We start from the raw sequence: 23,183 nt of genomic DNA, 5'->3' as shown, positions 1-23,183 counted from the left end.
TGCTGGTGTTACCCTGCAGTGTAATGCAAGAGTGGCTGACAGCAGAAATCATACAATTATAACTGGGAGTAACTTACATGCTGGAGGCTGTGTGAGAGCAGACTGGGAGTGGTAAAGCAGTGTAAAGAGCACCCCAGACTGGAGAATTGAGGGGACACAGCTACCCATCAGTCCAGATTGTACCCTGGGCATGACACAGCTATTCTGGCAAAAGGACCTTTTTTCCAGTATACCTGCATCTACACTGGCAAAAAGTGTAGTGTAGCTATCTTTGTTAGAGGTATGCTTTTTTTTCATACTCTGAAGTGACATAACTATATTGGCAAAACTTTTAAGTGTAGAGCAGGCCCTAGTCACATTACAGTCCATGGGAGTCAAGAAGTTTCCTCCTGCATGGTACCTGTGGGTAGTATGGAGAAGATTGTTTTCCTTAGATTATATCCATAGTTATCCAGGCAGCCTCCACTATGTTGGTTTGGGAAGGTCCATTAAGGTTCATTACTTGGTATATTTTCTGGTCTTCCAAGAAGTGAGACATTTCCCCCAAGATATACCTATGTATTGATTATGAATGACTGGGCTAGTTCTGATTTGCACCACATTCAAACAAGTCAGTTTCCCTTGTTTTGGATTGATACCTGCACTGAGTTTTTACTACAAAATAAACCAATGTAACTACTTCAGTAATGCAAGTAAAAAGTGAGAATAATAAGTACACACACATCAGGGAGGCTTTGCGAACTTTTTTGTATTCACTAGTACTAGGAGAGCAGCAGAAACATAAATCAGTCTATTTAAGGTGAGAGAGAGAGTGTCCTTGCATACTTTGCCTCCTAATGAACTGCTCATGAGTGACCTGACTCATCTTCCAACTGTCTGTCAGCTGAACAGACTGGTAATTATTCCTAATGATCACTGTGACATTCCCCAGGGGTACCAAGGGTTGTGAGGCATCTCACCAGCACCTGCTCGTAGCGTGAATCAGTCTTGTCTTTGCCTGCTGTGGTTCAGCTCCATGAAACCAGCAGCCTTGGGTTGTACAAGCGCTGACTTCAAGGTCTCTGCAGACCTCCCTGTCTCTGTAGAGGCTACTGATAGGCACCCTGAGTCCTCAGAGTGTTTTCTTCCTGCAGTGTCTAGCCCCCATCACTGGACACTCTCAGAAATTGCCAGGTGAGCTATCCCTGAAGGTGTACAAATTAAGCTGGTGCAACTCAAGGTCAGACCTTTTACAACATCACAGCACTACAATATATTGCTAGGGAATCAATCATCAGTTTATTATCAAAGGTTTAGTTTCAAGAGATAGTGAGCAAGGACAAGTGGAAATAGAAATGGTTATACAGTACATAGAAAACAAAACATAAAACATACTTCTCTGTCTACACTTATCAATGTAGACTTAATAAAGTAGATTTTCTCCCAAGGATTCAGTCTTTGGCAGAGTTGCTACTTTTCAGTCAAAAGCGGGATCCATGTATTCATGAACACCCCATGCTCTCCAACGGGGTTCCTCAGTGAGTAGATAACAAATGTCTGTCTTGACCCCCGCATTATAGTCCAGTAAACTTTTCACGTGCACCCCCAGATAAGATTCTTCTCCCCAGTTGTTATTTTTCTGGTTGATTTCACATCTCCTTTCTTTATTAGCATTCAGTTCAGACCAGTCGTAGCAGAGCACAGTCCACTCCTTGCCCTACAAAAACCAGTTCAGAATCCGTTAGTTGGATATACAAACTATGCTGTTTATGTTCCTGATATCTTTACAGTTTCATGTGACAATACTATATACAATGTCCCTTGTATCATCAGCCATTTTCTCAGGGCCCAGGAGGAGAAAAGGTCTCCTTTGGTTAAGATCTCTCTGACCAGCCTAGCTCAGACTCTCCCTTGCATGGCCTTCCTGTGACTTTTTATTTATCAGTCCTCAACAGATGGGCTAATTAATCCTTCAATTCACCCAGCCTGCTATCCTGATTAATTACAGTTCATTCTCCAATCAGACCTCTCTGGGAGAGCCAGTTAGTGCCAGAGTGATCAGAGTGCAGGGAGTTAATAGGTAAGCCTGCACTCTGTCACACCAGTGATGGGAAGCCCATTGTGAAACAATACAATACTTAATTTAAATGCCAGTTAGCTAGATGGACAAAGACTCCTGATCTGAGAGAGAACTTCTTTCTGCTGGTAACTCATACTTTGATACAGACTCTCAGGCTATATTTTCAGTACACATGCACTATTCCTTAAATATCATCCACAAATACATCACACAATGTTATTAATGACAAGCATGATCCTGGCTTTCATTTAAGATCTCACATGACATCCTTTATAAATAAATACTATGACAGCTATGTGTTGGGTGTAGTGAGTTTGTCAGACCTGTTTGGAGTTGCTGACACAGCAAAGTGAACCCTTTTCCAGCTGGCACCATTGGGCCTCTCTGTGTTTCACTGTTGCACTGAAAAATTCTGCCCTATAGAAAAGGTGAACCAAATTTCTTATGTTGTTATGTATTTTTGTATCAGAACATTGGTGGAACTTTGCTGATATCAGTAATGCATTTAAAAATGAATGTTTCTGATGATAAAGTGACACGCATCCAACTGTCTGAAAGAAGTAGATTGTCAGTTTCAGTAATAATTTTGACTAGAGGTTTCTGCCCCTCTAAACATATCAGTGACCTCATTTATTTTCTTAGGGCCAGATTCTGATATTGTTACTTACATTGAATAGTACCTTATATCATGAGCAGTCTTAGTGAAGTCTATGTGAAGTCTACTTATGGAGTAAAACACTATTCATTATAAGTAAGGGTTTTGCAGTCTTCTTCTAAATTACCTCAGTGAATGCTCTGCACTTTCTTGTGGAAATAATAGACAACAACAAAAGGCAAAATTGAGACTTTACATAGGGGAATATACAAGGCAGAGGGGTTGCAGAAGCAGCCAGGCAAAGAATTGCCTAGTACACTTCTTGTTCTAGGGGAAAGTATTCTGTGTCACTCCTTTATTGGGTAGAGATTATTTCTCCCCATACACTTGTTCACAAGCTGACTTATTGTGGAAGGTGGAGGCTCTGCCTACCTGCATAGGTGGGAACTAGTAGCCTCTAGAGACAACTCTACCTTCTGTCAACAGACAGACATTCCAGCTAGCCTGCACAGAGTAAGGAGGGGATAAAGGACCTCCCTTACATGGCCACAGAGGGAAAGTTACAGTCTTGCAAACTGATATTTTCATTGAGCTGTTGAACTTTTGTAGATTCTCAAGTAGATAACTGGGTGCTGTTATATTCAAAATCTGTGAAAGAGCCACTGCTCTTGAGTGTAAATATAATCGAAATGCATGGTCAGCCATGATTGTCAGCAGGTATAACACAAAATGTGTCTCTCCCTGCTAGAGCTTGATCCTGCCAGGTGCTGAGTAATTCCTGAAGGTGCTACAGGTGTTGCTCAATATCTGGCAGGAATGTGCCCTTTGTTAGTTGCAGTCTTAACATAATCATAACACAAACATACTTTATGCTCCTTTAAATATGGAAGAGAACTTTTTGACAAAATAGCAAGTTGTGTTTCCTCCTAGTCAGGAGCTTAGTGCCAGTCCTATTTCAAATGCTTTACATAAAGTGACATGTTTCACATGACATCCAACGGCTATCAAAAAGTCAAGTGTGAATTGACAATAATGGAATAGATAATGTGATGCTGGGGGTTTGATCAAAAGAACAAGACATGCCCTTCTGTGGACATTTTATATTTATATATAATTTTAAATATATTTTATAATTTTTATATATAATGTGTATGAAGTTAAAATGGGAACAGAGATTCAGCAGAGATTGCTATTAGACTTTATTTGAAAGAACAGTGATGCTTTTTCCATGCATCCATCAGTGCAATGGAAAGAGATGGTGTCACCCCCTTGCTCTGTGAGTATGGACAGAATCTACCATATTAAGTTAAAGAAAATTAAGAAATTACTTGTTCTGATTATTAGTTACTTAATATTTGTATTGCAGTAGAGCTCAGAGTCACCAAGCAGGACTAAGTCTTCACCTTTCCGGGCACTGTTGAAACACTTGTGAAGAGGTGTGTGTATAAAAGTTTTAAAACAGGCCCTTTGGAAAATGGGATTTATGCTCCTAAGTGACTTTGCCTAAATCCTAATGGATCATAGACTCCTAAGTCACTTGGACGCTTCTGTAAATATTACCTGTGGTTCATATGCCAAAAGCACTGACAATCTGAAGGGTATACAGCAGGATAAAATGGAGAGATTCTTACAACTCTAACCTAAATCTGCTGGCTTATCAAGTTAGAAATAGAATGAGATGCTTAATAGATGGGTCTTGCTTTCAATCTTAGTATTAAGTTGATGTTTAAATTACAGCTGCATGGAGTTGGCATTGAACTCCATCTTTTTTGCCATTGTCATACATGTTTCTATCAGACATGGTCTAGATCACAGTTCTGTGCTCCATTTGTATTATTCCTCTGAGGATGTTAGGCTAACTTTACTATCTTTTCCATTCCCCACTGCAGCAAACCACCTGGCTTTGTTAGGAAATACGGCATTACTTGTGGCACTCATTCTCTGTTAGTCACGGCCATGTTTGTATGACACTGATTTAATACTGATTAAATACTGGATTAATTTACTGGATTAATTCACTAACATTTTTTTCAATTATTTTTCTTTGTATTTTCATACTAAATTCAGAGGTCAGAAAGAGTCTAATTTTAAACAAGAGCAATGCAATCTAAGGCATTTTTCCCTAGGGTGTTCATTATACATTTTTACCTTGCTTTGTGCTTCCCCTAATCTTCAAGACATTGTTCATTGTGGCCATGGAAGACTATCAACAACCACTCCTCACTTACCTGGAGAGGTTGATGTTGACCAGCCCAAGGCCCCGTCTTCTCACCAGCGCTGCATGAACCATCATCACAGCCCTTCTAGGAGGTATTTTAATCTTCTATATTAGCCTGATTTCCCTAATCTTATCTCAACAAACTGGAAATGATGTTATCCAGTCCTTGTTAGCTCCAGGGCAGGGGAAGATGACCTTGGAGGAAGTGAATGATTGGAAGGGATAGGAAGAAGGGCATTTTCCTCAGTTCTGCTGTTTTTCCACGGGTAAACTAAGTATCTTATAGTCACATGAGTTTAAAATAATTTACTGTGTGTAAATTGGGCACATACAAACTGTTAAGAGCAGGTTAGTGTGTAGGACAATGAAGTTCGAGACACCAGACTATACAGTCAGAATGTAGAAAAGTGAATATACATTGTGGAGTGTGTGAAGGACTGTGTGTCCTGTTATATGCAGAAAAATGCATACAGAGTTTAGTAATGGCATAGCCAGACAAACTTTTTATACGTGGTGATCAAAGACTTTCTTCCAAAGGAAGAATAACAAAGGATTGGCCTTCCTGTTTTACCAAGTGGGTCCAGCTTTTCCAAAGGAAATTCTTGGTCTTCCTTGTGTATTTCCTCACCACTTCCTTCTAGCCCACACTGTTTTAAAAATGAAGTCTGTGGAACAAATTACCTACTTAATAATGAAATAAGTGCTTCACGGTTGAATAAGAAAGAGTTACATACTAGTGTTGGTGTGTATTTTAATTATGAATAGAACACCAATGTTTACCGTATGAGGTAGGGGTTGCTATGGTATGTATCCATGTTTATTAAATAGTAAATAGCTGAGCACTTTTTTGGAATTGTCTCCCTCTGGGAGATGCTTATTTTCGTAAAAGGTCAAACTGCACAGTGTTGAATGCATATATTAAAGTGTAATTACACGCCAGCTTCTGTGGAAAATTATGTAATATTTATTCAGTAATAAAGAGGTAAGAAAAATTCCAAAATATTCTTAATAGAAATGGCATATATCCTTTTCATACTTTAACGTCTGATTAACTCTGCGAAAGCTGGCCCCGAGCTCACAGGAAAAAGGAGGAGGCTTGGCTATAAGGTAGTCCCTCACTTTGTAAATTCAATTACTACCTAAATGATAGTGTGATGGTACACCCATACAGGTGTAAAAGGGGTAAATCCCAAGTGTGAGCAGAGGAGGTGAGACCTCCAAGCAGCCTAGAGAGGCTGCATTGGGCACAACCAATCAGGGCCCATTGGACTCACATAAAACAAGCCGCTGGGATGGAAGTGGGCAGTGGCTGCTGGGAGCTCAGGAGTCAGGAATGTGTCTCTAGCAGGCTGAGAGTCCTGTGGCACCATGGACAGAGCAGTTGCTAGCAGGGGAGCAAGAGGGAGTTACTGGCTGGCTGCTAGGACTGACATGCTGAGGTCCTGAGGTAAGGGTGAAGAAGGTGCTGGGGATGTGGGGAAGTGGCTCAGGGAAACCTATTGAGCAGTTGAAGGGGACACAGCATGTGGTTGCCATCTACACATCTGGGCTAAAACCCGGAGTAGTGGGTGGGTCTGGGTCTCCCCCATCACCACTGGAGAAGTGACTGGATTATTAGACTGCAATACTAACCCCCAGAAGGCAAGAACACAGATGTTGACACAGCTAGAGGGCTGAGTCGTGAAAAGGGCACTGCAGTTCCTGGTGCTGTGAGAGGGGCTGCAGTCAAACGCAGACAAGGAGTGACAGTGTGCAAGCTGCAGACAGGGGCACCAGCCTCTAGCTAATCCCCAGACTGACCAGGAGGAGGTGCCAATCTGGTGGTGAGAGAGGTGCCCCGTGACAGATAGTGCTACGAGAAGCTGATCTGGGTTAGGACTAAGAGCCTGTTATCTGACTGAATAAAGAAGAGCAAGCAAACCTGAAAGGAAGCTCTGTACTTAGGGTTTAATCCTGCAAATCCATACTCATGAGTGTGTTCCCATGAGACTATCTGTGCAAGGGCTTACAGGGTTGGGCTCTGATGAAGTTAGTACTCGCTTCCAAGGAAAGAATAAGACCAGGCTTCTGGATGGCTCTAGGGTTTGGTAATATGATACATAGCCTTTCACCTGTAGACCACTGCTTTGAATCTGTCACAGATGATTGAAAGTCTTTGCTATAAAAAATTTCATACAAAAAGTCCCAAACCATGTTGGAAGAACAGTTACGTTCTTAAGTTAGGAAACGCCAAAATTAAGGTTAAAAGAAGTACTTGTGGCACCTTAGAGACTAACAATTTATTTGAGCATAAGCTTTCGTGAGCTACAGCTCACTTCATCGGATGCATTCAGTGAAAAATACAGTGGGGAGATTTATATACATAGAGAACATGAAACAATGGGTGTTACCATACACACTGCAACGAGAGTGATCACTTAAGGTGAGCTATTATCAGCAGGAAGGTAGGGGTGGGGTGGGGGAAAACCTTTTGTAGTGATAATCAAGGTGGGCCATTTCCAGCAGTTGACAAGAACGTCTGAGGAACAGTGGCGAGTGGAGCGGGGGAATAAACATGGGGAAATAATTTTACTTTGTGTAATGACCCATCCACTCCCAGTCTCTATTCAAGCCTAAGTTAATTGTATCCAGTTTGCAAATTAATTCCAATTCAGCAGTCTCTCATTGGAGTCTGTTTTTGAAGTGTTTTTGCTGAAGAATTGCAACTTTTAGGTCTGTAATCGAGTGACCAGAGAGATTGAAAAATGTAGAGACTGTCCAGTTTGACAAATGTACATGGCAGAGGGGCATTGCTGGCACATGATGGCATATATCACATTGGTAGATGTGCAGGTGAACGAGCCTCTGATAGTGTGGCTGATGTGATTAGGTCCTATGATGGTGTCCCCTGAATAGATATGTGGACACAGTTGGCAACGGGCTTTGTTGCAAGGATAGGTTCCTGGGTTAGTGGTTCTGTTGTGTGGCGTATGGTTGCTGGTGAGTATTTGCTTTAGGTTGGGGGTCTGTCTGTAGGCAAGGACTGGCCTGTCTCCCAAGATCGGTGAGAGTGGTGGGTCGTCCTTCAGGATAGGTTGTAGATCCTTGATGATGCGTTGGAGAGGTTTTAGTTGGGGGCTGAAGGTGATGGCTAGTGGCGTTCTGTTATTTTCTTTGTTGGGCCTGTCCTGTAGTAGGTGACTTCTGGGTACTCTTCTGGCTCTGTCAGTCTGTTTCTTCACTTCAGCAGGTGGGTACTGTAATTGTAAGAATGCTTGATAGAGATCTTGTAGGTGTTTGTCTCTGTCTGAGGGGTTGGAGCAAATGCGGTTGTATCGCAGAGCTTGGCTGTAGACGATGGATCATGTGGTGTGGTCAGGGTGAAAGCTGGAGGCATGTAGGTAGGAATAGTGGTCAGTAGGTTTCTGGTATAGGGTGGTGTTTATGTGACCATCGCTTATTAGCACTGTCGTGTCCAGGAAGTCGATCTCTTGTGTGGACTGGTCCAGGCTGAGGTTGATGGTGGGATGGAAATTGTTGAAATGGTGGTGGAATTCCTCAAGGGCTTCTTTTCCTTGGGTCCAGATGATGAAGATGTCATCAATGTAGCGCAAGTAGAGTAGGGGCATTAGGGGATGAGAGCTGAGGAAGCGTTGTTCTAAGTCAGCCATAAAAATGTTGGCAGACTGTGGGGACACGCGGGTACCCATAGCAGTGCCGCTGATTTGAACGTATACGTTGTCCCCAAATGTGAAATAGTTATGGGTGAGGACAAAGTCACAAAGTTCAGCCACCAGGTTTGCCATGACATTATCGGGGATACCGTTCCCAACGGCTTGTAGTCCATCTTTGCGTGGAATGTTGGTGTAGAGGGCTTCTACATCCATAGTGGCCAGGATGGTGTTTTCAGGAAGATCACCGATGGATTGTAGTTTCCTCAGGAGTTTCTATGTAAAAGAATAAATGGACACAAATCAGATGTCAAGAATTAGAACATTCAAAAACCAGTTGGAGAACACTTCAATCTCTCTGGTCACTCAATTACAGAGCTAAAAGTTGCAATTCTTCAACAAAAACACTTCAAAAACAGACTCCAACAAGAGACTGCTGAATGGTAATTAATTTGCAAACTGGATACAATTAACTTAGGCTTGAATAGAGACTGGGAGTGGATGGGTCATTACACAAAGTAAAACTATTTCCCCATGTTTATTCCCCCCCCCCACCCCCGACTGTTCCTCAGACGTTCTTGTGAACTGCTGGAAATGGCCCACCTTGATTATCACTACAAAAGGTATTCCCCCCCCCCCACTCTCCTGCTGGTAATAGCTCACCTTAAGTGATCACTCTGGTTACAGTGTGTATGGTAACACCTATTGTTTCATGTTCTCTATGTATATAAATCTCCCCACTGTATTTTTCACTGAATGCATCCGATGAAGTGAGCTGTAGCTCACGAAAGCTTATGCTCAAATAAATTGTTAGTCTCTAAGGTGCCACAAGTACTCCCTTTTCTTTTTTGTGAATACAGACTAACACGGCTGCTACTGTGAAACCCAAAATTAAGGTTGTCGCTCAACTTTAATTCTGCCCCTTTGTGCCAATGCCTTACAATGAAGTCTTTAATTATGGGATCACATATTACTTCTCAAACAGTACAATATATCAAATGGCTTTTTCATCTGTGACAGGTTTCAGAGTGGGAGCTGTGTTAGTCTGTATCAGCAAAAAGAACGAGGAGTACTTTTGGCACCTTAGAGACTAACAAATTTATTTGAGCATAAGCTTTTGTGGGCTAAAACCCACTTTATCAGATTCATGCAGTGGAAAATACAGTAGGAAGATATATACACACACACAGAACATGAAAAAATGGGTGTTGCCATACACACTATAACGAGAGTGATCAATTAAGGTGAGCTATTATCAGCAGGAGAAAGAAACCTTTTGTAGTGATAATGAGAATGACCCATTTCCAACAGTTGACAAGAAGGTGTGAGTAACAGTAGGGGGGGAAATAAGCATGGGGAAATAGTTTTACTTTGTGTAATGACCCATCCACTCCCAGTCTTTATTCAAGCCTAATTTAATGGTGTCCATTTTGCAAATTAATTCCAATTCAGCAGTCTCTCGTTGGAGTCTGTTTTTGAAGTTTTTTTGTTGTAATATTGCAACTTTTAGGTTTGTAATTGAGTGACCAGGGACATTGAAGTGTTCTCCGACTGGTTTTTGAATGTTATAATTCTTGTGATCACATCAGCCACTCTATCAGAGGCTCGTTCACCTGCACAGCTACCAGTGTGATATATGCCCCCCTGCCATGTACACTGGCCAAACCGAACAGTCTCTACGTAAAAGAATAAATGGACACAAATCAGATGTCAAGAATTATAACGATAATTATATATATCTTCATTGGATCCATGCAGTGGAAAATACATTAGGAAGTGGGTTTTAGCCCATGAAAGCTTATGCTCAAATACATTTGTTAGTCTCTAAGGTGCCACAAGTACTCCTCGTTCTTTTTTCATCTGCAGAAATCGTGCCTTGTTCCACAGGAATCCTATTTCAACCTCTGTGCACCTAAAAAGCTGCACAGGGACTAAGTCTAGGAACCCACAAGCTAAGCAAGTATTTGAATGTGGAATCAAAATTTAGCTCAGCTGAAAACATCTGTCATGAAACCTGATATATGTGAAAATACCAGACCCAAAAAGAATCAGTTTGTATTTGAACTATGGAGAAATTTCAGTGCCTTAAGTAACCTAGAATGAGAATGTTAGTGAATGCTAGTGATGGATGAAACTGTTTAAAAAACAAATAGGCTTCAGAGTGCCATGGGATCAGCTAACCCCTTTCTTAGCATCTGGTGAGTCTTGCCTCAGTGTCCCCTCTTGGATGAATTCATATGCTTCCAGGCATTTCAAAATAACTTTCTCTCTTAGAGTCTCATTTATTACATCACAAAACAAAATATACATTGACTATTCCTTTGGCTCTTACAGGCTGTGGTACTTCCCCCAATTCTCCCTGTAACACACAGTTCCTTTCTGTTTTGCAGCACTGGACATAACAGAACACACTTCTGTCCCAAAGTCAGGTCCTAAAGCCTCTCCTGCAGGTATCTCCCCAGCTCTCTTCACTAGGAGCCACTTGAATCTTGGCAAGCTTCCTTAGCCTACCACTATCCTCGCTAATTTTAGACTCTTCCTGCTCCTTGTAGGTTTCCTCTTCTGAGTGAACAGACAGCCCCTGTACAAGCTGGGATGCTGTCATGTGACCTTGGTCACCTGACTTATTCATAGGCCTGAGTTTTGAAACAGGACACTGAAACATTCACATGAAACCTTGGTCCTTACACTAGTTATGAATAAACCATACATAATGGATACTAATATACTGAACAGACAGCAGTCCAGTATGAGCCTTCTGTTGGACTAGTAAGGATTCAGGTAACAGATACACTTGTTCTCTGTAATAGTGTTGAATAATAAATAGTATTGGATAATAAAAAGTGTCAGTGAAGCCATATTGTGCGCTCTGAGAAAGAATGTATTTGTAGATTGAGGACAGCCTAAACATCCTATGATTACTTGGACTACAAAAAGCCAGCTAATAGCACCTAAAGCTTTTACAGAATTGTAGCATGTTGGATGGTTGTTTGCTGGCCAACATTTAGAATGGGTTCACCATCCAGTCAGGTTGTTCAGCAAGGAGAGATGACACCTGTAATTCTCTTTGATTAGTGACAGAAGCCCTGATTCAGCAATGTACCACTGAAGTCAATGGGACTGCATGCTTAAAGCTAGGTATGTTTTAAGTACCTTGCTGAATTGGGGCCAGACTGGCTAATGGGGAAAGCAGTGGAGATCCTGCAAAGAAGATTATAACTGAGTAGAGAAGAAGTTATAGAAGATCCAGATTATGTTGCACTTATCTCATACACAACAGTCAAGAGAATATTAGTGATAGGTATGGAAATGAAAAGTCATCTGCTCCTAAAGATAAGCATGAAAATGTAAAAGGTGCTGAAGATGAGCTGCTCTGCACATGAGTCACTATAGACCCTGGAGCCAGGAGAGGAAACAATTATTCAGTGAAAAGAAAGTGAATAGCCTCCACTGCCTTGGAGCTATTGTTTCCATTTCTGGTAGGGCTGCTCAGGATAACAAAGAAAGCACTAGTAATTATTAAGACAAAAAATTACAAAGAATAATGTGTAGCAATCTAGTGTGCATACAGCGAGAAAGCTTAAGATAACCCAAAGCTGTTCTTGTTGTAAGGGCTCAAAGCTGAAAGAGGAATAAATAAATTGTAAAATGGCCATTTAAAAATGAAACTTTAGCATGCAAAGCAATTCCTGTGTTGGAATTTGGAATAAGGCCACTGCTCAGACTGATGCATAAAACACCTGTGACCATAAAGGAGCACAATTTTTTTTTTTTTTTTACCATTAAAGAACTGTAAATATGTCCTCCAGGGTTATGTCTGTGGGATATTATTTTTAAAAGCAACATTGAGTGCCATTCCCTTTTACAGACTATTACAGTAAAACCTCATATTCTTCAACACCTCAGGAATGGAGGTTGTTCGTAACTCTGAACAAAACATTGTGATTGTTCTTTTAAAAGTTTACAACTGAACCTTAATGCAGCTTTGAAACTTTACTATGCAGAAGAAAAATACTGCTTTTAACAATCTTAATTCAAATGAAACACGCACAGAAACGGTTTCCTTATCTTGTTTTAAAAAACTTTCCCTTTATATTTTTAGTAGTTTAAGTTTAATATAGTACTATACTGTATTTGCGGGTTGTTGGTTGTTTTTTTTTTTGGTCGGCTGCTGCTGCCTTATTGTGTACTTCCAGTTCTAAATGAGATGTGTGGCTGATCAGTTAGTTCTTAACTCTGGTGTTTGTAACTCTGAGGTTCTACTGTATTTTAAAATTTTTCCTTGTTTCTGCTGTTATCTTCAGTTACCACCTCCACACCACCTGCATGCCCTTTCACATATTTTTAATTTTTTTTTTCAATATTAGCCACAGACTAGTCCTTGAAATGTTTGTCTCTTTAGGTTTTATTTAATACAGTTAAAATAAATTTCTTATACATACAGCTTTTTATGGCAGCTATGTTCATTATGTGTATAATCCTCTTCATCTCTACATTTGACAGATATCTCTATAAAGGAAAACAAAACAAAGCAGAATAAGGAAAAAGGAATTATCTGATAAAAAACATTTTATATGAGAAAACAATTACGTTCAAATAAGAATATTTAATCATGTAAGGTAAAATTCACCCTCTGTGCAGAAATCCCACATCCGGCCATTTCCTTGTTCATGTGGACCTTCTACACAGGGGTGAATTTCACCCTTAAAGATTAGAGCTAATTTGGTCCTCTCCTAAGTTTCATAAACATGCACAGGGGAGCACCGAGTAGGAAAACAAAGGAAATACATTGGTCAAACTGGACAGTCTGTACGTAAAAGAGTAAATGGACACAAATCAGATGTCAAGAATTATAACATTCATAAACCAGTCGGAGAACACTTCAATGTCTCTGGTCACGCGATTACAGACATGAAAGTCGCTATTTTACAACAAAAAAACTTCAAATCCAGACTCCAGCGAGAAACTGCTGAATTGGAATTCATTTGCAAATTGGATACAATTAACTTAGGCTTGAATAGAGACTGGGAGTGGCTTAGTCATTATGCAAGGTAGCCTATTTCCCCTTGTTTTTTCCTCCCCCCCCCCGACGTTCTTGTTAAACCCTGGATCTGTGCTGGAAATGGCCCACCTTGATTATCATACACATTGTAAGGAGAGTGATCACTTTAGATAAGCTATTACCAGCAGGAGAGTGGGGTGGGAGGAGGTATTTTTTTCATGCTTTGTGTGTATATAATAAGATCTTCTAAACTTTCCACAGTATGCATCCGATGAAGTGACCTGTAGCTCACGAAAGCTTATGCTCAAATAAATTGGTTAGTCTCTAAGGTGCCACAAGTACTCCTTTTCTTTTTGCTAATACAGACTAACACGGCTGTTACTCTGAAACCAGTGGAATTAAGGTTACTTCTAATGGAGGACTGAGCATGCAGTGAGAGGTGCTAAGTATCCAGAATTCATAGTGACTGACTCTATTCATAGTGTACTGAAAAATCCTAAGAGCAGATGAAGTCAGTTTATTTTTATATGAACTTTATAGGTCTCAGGTTTTCTCAGAATCAGCCCTTAAGTCTTCTTTTACTGGACAATTGAAACAACTAACCCTTTTCTAATGTAGTTGTTTTTACAGTTATTGGACAAATTCAGTTGATGACAGTGGGTACAAGTCCACTAATGTCATTTGGACCCATACTATCTTTATGGCTGAACTGTTCTTTCTAACTTGGCTTTTTTGTACAAGATATTTTGGATTTTTTTTTTTTTAAATTTGGAAGAGGAGTAAAAATTAATCTAAACTTGCACTAATGGAAAAAATAATCAAAACTGTAATAAAAGTACAACAGTAATAGAAGGGTTTAACTCCATATATTTGAAATACGAATCTCACACTTTTATCACTTGGATACATAATCTTTAATTAATTAGCAGCTATAGGACTTCAGTGGAATCTTTTTGCCACTGGAGGATCTCCGTATTTCCCCATGAATGCAGTAGAAATAGTCAGAATGTATAAAATAGTCAGACTAAAATACCAGTTAAAAAATGAACATAAGAGAGGGCTAGAAGGTTCAAGCAGTATGCTTTTTGGGACTATGTTCTTAGTCTTGAAATGGTAACTACTTGCCTTCATCACACAGCTCCTCTATAGCTACCAACAGACTTCTTTTTGGCCTTGGCCTATAAAACACCACAGAAGTCCATAACAGTGCCAAGAGCACAATGTAGGCCTGCCAGCCCCCCCGTTCTTCTCCTTTGGCTGCCAAATGTAGAACCTCCCCATGCATATGTTCGCATGGAAGGCCTGGTAATACCCACCATGCCCAACAACTCACGGGGTTGGGCAGTAGATGAGCGAGCCCCTCTATCCCAGAACCATGGTTAGTTAGAGGATTGTAAGGAAATTTCACTCCTGACTTCCTGCTGCCAGGATTCCTCTCATTGGAAGAGGGGTCTATGGCTCCAGATAGGAGGGTCATCCCCCACTAAGTGAGTTCTTGGGATTGGTTAAAGGCCACCTGATTGACTTTGGGCCAATCAGCTGGCAGAGGGGTGACGCTGAGAGAAGATTATGGGTTTGGCCTAGGGTGATGCTGAGAAAAGATTATGGGATTGGCAGGCTATGCTGGGAGAACATGCTGCTGACATGTTAGTGGAGGGAGTATGCCTAAATGTAGGGTTAAGAGATTGACCTAGGAAGCAGGCTGTGGGTATAGCCTAGGCAGAGCAACCCATGGGTTTGGACACTTGGCTACACAGCAGAGACTGGGATCTGTGATTCTAAATTCACACTGCATCCAAGCATTAGTGAGCACAGCAATAGCCAGGAGTTATACTGATTTGGGACAGGCCAGGGGGCCTTTGTACTCTTTTAGATAATATAGTATTGTGACAGAGCAAGATATGTCTTTATCAAATTGTGAACTCCATTTTATATTAACAGCTCTATTTTGTATTGTGTGTCGAAACTTGCCAAATGCAAGGTCACTGCACTGCATTCCAGGACAGGACCTTAACACCTCCATTGAAGGTCCATCACAAAGAAGCCAGAACAGACCAAACTGGGGCTATCCACGCTGAATGACTGTCAATTGCTGGTCCAGTGCCAAGAAACGTTGTTGTTATTCACTCCCCTCTACAGCTGGGGCAAGCCTGCCTTGGGGCTGCGAGGTGGGGAGGCTGGAGCTCACCAGCTGAGAACATGGCTAAAAGGAGACAGAGACTGTACTTAAGAAGGGGTGCTGCTCTGAATGGAGGTAGGAAGAGCAAATGTCACCATGTGGAAACAGGATGTGCAGAAGAAAAGAGAGTATGAGAAACTCTACCTGGCCCAAAATGCAGACAAACACAGAAGGGGTGTTCAGAAGCTCAGATTAAGGGAGGGTGTACCTCAGGACTTTTATTATGTCTCAAAGATTTGTAACTTTTTATGAGTAAAGTGACTGTGCTTAAGAAATTCCTTTGCTAAACCCGTGTTTCCTGCTTTCCTGCCATGTTGTCCCTGAAGGGATTAAACTAGAAGCTCAGAGCCCCCACAGAACAGGTGCAGTTCTGCGGGAGAGTGTGCTCTCAAGAGGTCTGAGGAACTGGTTTCATGATCTAGTGTAGCTGGACTGCAGAGTCCCATGTCCCAAGGAAGGGCATCAGACAAGTGGTCTGAGCTTGGAATTGTACCCTAGAAACAGTGACTAGACTACCCAGACTCACTTGGCTTGGCAACACATGGGACTTGGTGGTTATGAAAGTGCTGACTGTACAGAGGGGGACTGGGCCCTATTGTATGTATAAATATGGACACTCATTTTTGTACTCTTGCTCAGGTGGTATGTGTGGCTCCCTGAAGGAGCTCCTAAATGGTCCCTTTTACTAACTGAACCTTTTTGTCTCTGCATAGATGAAGTATTAGGCATATCTGAATACAGCATTTATATTTTGGAGTTATTTCCAGCCTCACCAAAGGCTGTGGAAAGAAAACAAGAATTTTAGGCCTAGTGGGAGGCACAAAGCTTGGAATTTGGGGATTGCTCAGTGAATGAGGTGTACTCTTCACACTGCTTCTGTGAGGGCTGGATTAGGCCAGGCAGGCCCAATTAGCCGGTTAAGCAGCAAATAAGTGAAATATAGGCTGAGTGGAGAGCCTTGATTAGAAGGAAGCTCACCTGAGCAGAGGTGGGCTGAGCTAGTATAAACCCAGGAGGATGGTTTGTGGTTTAGTAGAGAGAGAAGGTGGGAACCCAGGGAAGGGGTAGGGCCCTGGGGAAAGGGTGTACCCTGAAGAGAGCAGGGTGGTGTAGGGTTGCCAACTTTCTAATCGCACAAAACTGAACACCCCTGCCCTGCCCCGCCCCATCCTTGTGACCCTGCTTCTGCCCTGCCCCATCTCCAAGGCCCTGTCCCCACTCACTGCATCCCCTTTCCCTCTGTTGCTCACTCTCCCCTGCCCTCATTCACTTTGACCTAGCTGGGGCAGGGGGTTGGGGTGAGGGAGGGGAGTGAGGGCTCCAGATGGGGGTGTGGGCTCTGGGATGGAGCTGGGGATGAGGGGTTTGGGGTGCAGGAGACGGCTCTGGGCTGGGGGAGGGGGTGAGGACTCAGGATGAAGGGTTTGGGAGGGTGCACTTCAGGCAGGAGTGCGGGAGGGGGCTGGGTCAGAGAGTTGGGGGGTTTGCGGGATCCAGAAGGGAGTTTGGGTGTGGGGGGGACTCCGGGTTGGGGTGAGGGAGGGGTGCAGGGTCCCAGTGGTGCTTACCATGGCTCCCAGAAGCGGCCGCCAGGTCCCTGCAGCCCCTAATTGCATGGGTGGCCAGGGAGGCTCTGCATGCTGCCCTTGTACCCGCAGGCACCACCTCCACAGCTCCCACTGGTTGTGGTTCCTGGCCAATGGGAGCTGTGGAGCTGGCCCTCGGGGCAGGGGCAGCGCGGGTAGCCTCCCTGGACACCCATGTGTCTAGGGGCTGCAGGGAGCTGGTGGCCGCTTCTGAGAGCCACACGGAGGTAGGGCAGGCAGGGAGCCTGCCTTAGTCCCGGGCCCCCGCTGCACCACTGACCAGACTTTTAATGGCCCGGTTGGCGGTGCTGACCAGAGCTGCTAGGGTCCCTTTTTGACCGGGTGTTTTCTGGTCGAAAACTGGATGCCTGGCAACCCTTGGGTGGAGAAGAGACCCTGCAGGATGCAGAGTAGGAAGCAGCCCAGGGAGTAAGCAGCAAGGTTGGGGACTGAACAGACCTTGGCTGTGTGTTGTAGGATCCCCAGGCTGGAACCCAGATTCGGGGAACCCAAGCCTGTCCTCTATCAGCCACCGAGGAAGGGGCACCATGGGGCAGTGAAAGGGAAGACTGCCTGAGGCTGCTGGTGAGAAGGGACTTTGTGTAAGGGGACTGTTGAGCCCTTACTGAAACTTAGTGTGGTTTTTTGGTTGGCCCTCTCCCAGTACCAAAAGAAAGGGTAAAGATGAGAAATCAAGACACTGAGACTGACAGTCCCCAGGGCCAATGGGGAGAGGCCAATGCTCCAGGTCAGCAAGACTGACAGGGCAGGCCGGCCAATGTGGGTGTCAGGAGCCTGGGGTCCCATCCTCCATGTCAGCTGGAGCTGCCTGGGCCACAGCAAGACCAAGATAAGGAGAGAGCAGCAGCCAGAGCCAGAGAGAACCAGAATAGCAGCCTGGGGAGCTGAGCTGGAGGCAGAGTGAAGCTGCGGCTGGAGCAGTCTGGCGTCGGGTGTGGTGAGTAGCTGGGGAAAGCGAGGGGGACCTGGGGCAGCAGGCCCAGCGCAGAGAGATTCCCCCAGCCAAGATGCCTTGCAGGCCAGACTTGGAGGTGGATCATAACCCCGACGGGGCACGGGCGACGCTGGGAAGAGGGGTCCTGCCACCTAGAGCCTGAGGGCGTGTGGCCACCGCAAGAGCAAGTGTCCAACCCGCAGCATCCCTGCAGCACAGCCAGGCCCTGGGTAGGAGGCCTGGAACGTGAGGTGCAGACTGAACTTCCCTTACATTCCAGAGACAGCTGTTTGTGGTTCTGCCGTGGCCACAGAGCAGCGTTGCATGTTTTCCTTTAACCTTCCCCATTTTTTAAATTGGTTGCTGTTTAATAAATTGTATTTGCTTTGAACTGTATGTAATGATCAGTGGGTCAGGGAAGTGTCCAGTGTGGAGAGAGTACCCTGGAGTGGGGACACCCTAGCCCCCGTCGTAAGTGACCATGACAAGACTGGGGGGTGGTGTTGAGCCCCCAGGAATCCTGGGCCCAACCTTGTTGGGGTTACAAGGACTGCAACACAGAAGAGTGGGAGGGCAGCCCTTGAGGTTAGGCGGGCCTCTGGGTAAAAGGGAGGGGGAAGCAAGGACTCGGATCCTTCTGCTAGCCAATTCCACCAGGGTAGTGGTGAAACACTGGAATGCGTTGCCTAGGGAGGTGGTGGAATCTCCTTCCTTAGAAGTTTTTAAGGTCAGGCTTGACAAAGCCCTGGCTGGGATGATTTAATTGGGTATGGGTCCTGCTTTTGAGCAGAGGGTTGGACTAGATGACTTCCTGAGGTCCCTTCCAACCCTGATATTCTATGATTCTAGTATATAAGCCAGGAATGTTCCCCACAATGGTGGAACCATTCCCCCACTTATATCGTATACACCCCTGGAAGGGGAAACTATGTAGTGACCTGGTCAGGGGGATGAGTCACAAAGAGAAGTGATGCTGTAGCTCACGAAAGCTTATGCTCAAATAAATGTTAGTCTCTAAGGTGCCACAAGTACTCCTTTTCTTAAAGAGAAGGCTGCAGTTCCTGGAACAAGAGAGAAGCTGCAGAGAGGGAAAGAGAGAGAGTGCGACCACCAGAAGGAGCATTGGCCTGGCAGAGCTAATCCCCTGAACTATCAGGAGGCAGTACTGTCCTGCGGTGAGTAGAGTGCCCCGTGACCCTACCACACAGGATTTAGATTTATGGCAGCCATTTTACTGGCTCTATCAAAAGACTATATAGCAATGTTAATGCCTCAAAGTGAAACATTTAAAGCAACAAGTGAAGTAATGTTTTCAAAAGGTAGTTAACTGAAATGACATATGGCCAGTGCCTTTGGGGTAACACCTCAAGCACCCTATGGTATAGTTATTAACCAACAGTGGCTAGGATCTCAGTTTTACATCTTGCACAACTCCTCCCTAACACCATTCTGGTATATGGATTCAGTTCTGACTTGGAAGGCAGAGGTGCTGCTAACATTTGGCCTTCAGGTAAAGATGAATTCATTCACTAGGGGTCCTATTTTTCCTCTCATGCTGCTTTTCCACTCCTATGAACTCACTCATTTAAGTGGAGTTACTTATGATTTATGTAGGTTCAAGTGAGGGGACACAGTCAGGCCCATTGAGACCCTTTTAAAACGAAAACCACAACAAATAAGGTAGCTTCTGTCTGGTGTTGACTGAATTTAAATGTCTTCAAACTTCCTTTTGGAATTACAAGATACAAAATGGAACATAACATGATGTGTATCTCACGGAAGCATTTTAAAAAAGGTCCAGGGGCCCAATTTTACCCCCAGCTAGGTACATAGAACTTCCGTTGCTAGAAAAGGGCATTGTGCAATTGTAGATACGGGAGGAACTGAGTCCTGAGTGAAACCAAAGAACACACACAAACTACTTCTGAAGTTTCTACTTTTTTTTCCCCTTGTTCCCTTTACTATAGGTTTCTTCACTAACAGAGCCATCTTATCAGCCACATAAGAATTGCTGTAAATTTGGACATTCCTTGATTTTCCCCCAACCCCCACATCAAGTGCACTTCATTAGTGTGGAGGTGGCAGTTTTGATTGGATTTGATAATTCCTTTTATGATAGTCTCTCTCCACCTATAATTCCAAGATTCCATCTTATTCAGAATGCAGTTGCTAGATTGAGAACTCTTTGTAATTTAGGCCCTTCAAGGGTAGGATTGAGGGGGCATGGGAAGTGAGAGGGTGGTACTCCTCCAGGCTATACCCACAACCCAAGTTTCACTTAGTTGTGACACCAGAATAGGCTATCATTCACAACAGATCGATCATCATATTATGGTTTTCACTTTTGCCTTGCAGCAATGAAGTATATCAACAATGAAATAACTTTAAATGTGGTCATTAGGCTTCAGAATTATCATCCTTTTGAGATGTACAAGAGCAGTTCACACTTCTTAGAATTATTGTTTTTACTTAGGTTTCCCATCATCATGGTATTAGTTTACACTTACTTTAAAAACAAACAAACAAACAAACAAAAAAACCATATCAGTTAGACTTGTTACAAAGTGAAATCCTGGACTCTGCAATAAAAGGTGTCAGCCCATAGGAAAATGTACTAGTTTGAAGAATCAACATAAACTTATCCGCTTAGACCCCTCAATATGACATTGGATTGTTGAGCAGCAAAAGTGCTATTCCCAAGCTGGTCAACTTTCAGAAAGAAAATACATTAAACAACTTTCAGAAACTTGTAAGCAAGTCTCTTTTCTCTATTATTTGTAGAGCTAGTCAGAACGGAGTTTAATTGGAAAATGCCGATTCACTGAAACCACTTCAGGTTTGACTAACTTCCATTGAATTGTGGAAACCTTCCTACAGAGGTGAAGGTAAGCAGGTCCGGTCCAGTATGGCGTACCGGCAAGAGCCAGTATGCTGTGCTGGACCGGACCTGCTTCCCCAGGTGGGCAATTTAAAGGGCCCAGGGCTCTCTGCAGCGGCCGGAGCCCTGGGCCCTTTAAATCACCTCCCGAGCCCCGCTGCCAGAGCCCTGGGGTAGTGGCGGCAGAGCTCTGGCGGTGATTTAAACAGCCTGGAGCTCTGCTGTGATAGCAGCGGCCAGAGCCCCAGGCCCTTTAAATCACCCCTGAGCCCCGGGGCTCTCAGCCGCCTCTGCAGCTGGTAGCTCCAGGGGTGATTTAAAGAGACTGGGGCTCCCAGCCACAGCCTGAGCCCCAGGGCCTTTAAATCTTGATTTAAAGGGCCTGGGTATTTAAAGGCCCCACCTCTTCCAGATGAGGCCACACCTCTTCCGGTTGCAGCTCATGACTCCGGAGTACCGGTAAGTCCTTTAAGTTACTTTCACCCATGCCTTCCTGGTGGGCTGCTGAGGATCCCAGAGCTCCGAGGGTCTGTGGCTTGAGGGCAGTCCTGCCATATGGACTGCCCAGGGCCCTGGGACCTCAGGGCTTCCAGACTCACGGGCCAGCGGGCTCACCAGGTGCCAGAACTATTAAGAGGTGAGCACCTGTGACAGTGGCAAGCATCGTATCAATTTCACTCAGCAGCTGTTGGGTCCTGAAACTTTTGAAAACACCATGGATCAGTGTTCCAAATTTTCTCATTTCAGGAATCTCTGCTTTTGGAAAATTTTGAACCCAAACCAAATTTCAAAATGTTGGGGTTTCCTATTGTCATAAAGAGAAGGGTAAACACCTTTAAAATCCCTCCTGGCCAGAGGAAAAACCCTTTCACCTGTAAAGGGTTAAGAAGCTAGGATAACCTCGCTGGCACCTGATCAAAATGACCAATGAGGAGACAAGATACTTTCAAAAGCTGGGAGGAGGGAGAAAAACAAAGGGTTTGTGTCTGTCTGTGTGATGCTTTTGCCAGGGACAGAACAGGAATGGAGTCTTAGAACTTAGTAAGTAATCTAGCTAGATATGCGTTAGATTATGATTTCTTTAAATGGCTGAGAAATTAAGTTGTGCTGAATAGAATGAATATTCCTGTCTGTGTGTCTTTTTGTAACTTAAGGTTTTGCCTAGAGGGATTCTCTATGTTTTGAATCTAATTACCCTGTAAGGTATTTACCATCCTGATTTTACAGAGGTGATTCTTTTTTACTTTTTACTACTTCTATTAAAATCCTTCTTTTCAGAAACTGAATGCTTTCTTCATTGTTCTTAAGATCCAAGGGTTTTGGTCTGTGGTCACCTATGCAAATTTACCAAACCTTCCCCACGAAGTGGGGTGCAAGTGTTGGGAGGATTTTGGGGGGAAAGACGTTTCCAAAGAACGCTTTCCTAATAAATAAACCCAGATAAACGTTTGGTGGTGGCAGTGGAAGTCCAAGGGCAAAGGGTAAAATAGTTTGTACCTTGGGGAAGTTTTAACCTAAGCTGGTAAAACTAAGCTTAGGAGGTTTTCATGCAGGTCCCCACATCTGTACCCTAGAGTTCAGAGTGGAGAAGGAACCTTGACACCTGTATACTAGAAATTCTGAGTCTTCGCAGCTCTAATGATTTGTATTGCTGTAGCACTATACACTCCAATCATTGGCCAGGGCCCCACTGGGCTAGCCCTGTACAAACACCCACACACACACACACACTGCCCCTGCCCTGAGGAGCTTCCAGTCTCAATGAGGGCTTGTCTATACAAACAGTGCTACTGCACACTAAAAGTTCCCCAGTGTGTTCTATTACAGGAATGGGTGGATGAGGTTTTGTGGCGTGCAAGTGGTCAGACTAGATAATCATGGTCCCTTCTGGCCTTAAAGTCGGAGCCTGAGACTCACTCTCATTTAAAAGGAGAGTAGATCAAAGCGCTTAAGGCAGCTTTCAGCTTGTGGCAGCAGGGGCCACATGGACAGTGAGTGTGAGGCAGGCTAGTGGATGGTAGGTTTGCATCCCAGCATGCCATACATTAACTGTTTGTACAG

At 43.7% G+C, this 23,183-nt stretch overlaps 1 protein-coding gene across 1 annotated transcript in view; it reads right to left on the bottom strand.

Moving 5' to 3' along the window:
- Positions 1-8,712: 8,712 nt before the first annotated feature.
- The window catches only part of JPH1 (junctophilin 1), a 247,022-nt gene continuing 232,551 nt past the window's right edge, over positions 8,713-23,183 (bottom strand). The window contains exons 4-5 of the mRNA XM_075125103.1: positions 12,965-13,031; positions 8,713-8,798 (exon numbers count right to left, since the gene is read on the bottom strand). Coding sequence (XP_074981204.1) covers positions 8,789-8,798; positions 12,965-13,031 — 77 coding nt within the window. The 3' untranslated portion in view covers positions 8,713-8,788. The remainder of the gene's footprint in view (positions 8,799-12,964; positions 13,032-23,183) is intronic.

The sequence above is a fragment of the Caretta caretta genome, chromosome 2 (assembly GCF_965140235.1).
Source record: "Caretta caretta isolate rCarCar2 chromosome 2, rCarCar1.hap1, whole genome shotgun sequence".
NCBI lineage: Eukaryota > Metazoa > Chordata > Testudines > Cheloniidae > Caretta > Caretta caretta.
This window is presented reverse-complemented; position numbering and strand designations above follow the sequence as displayed.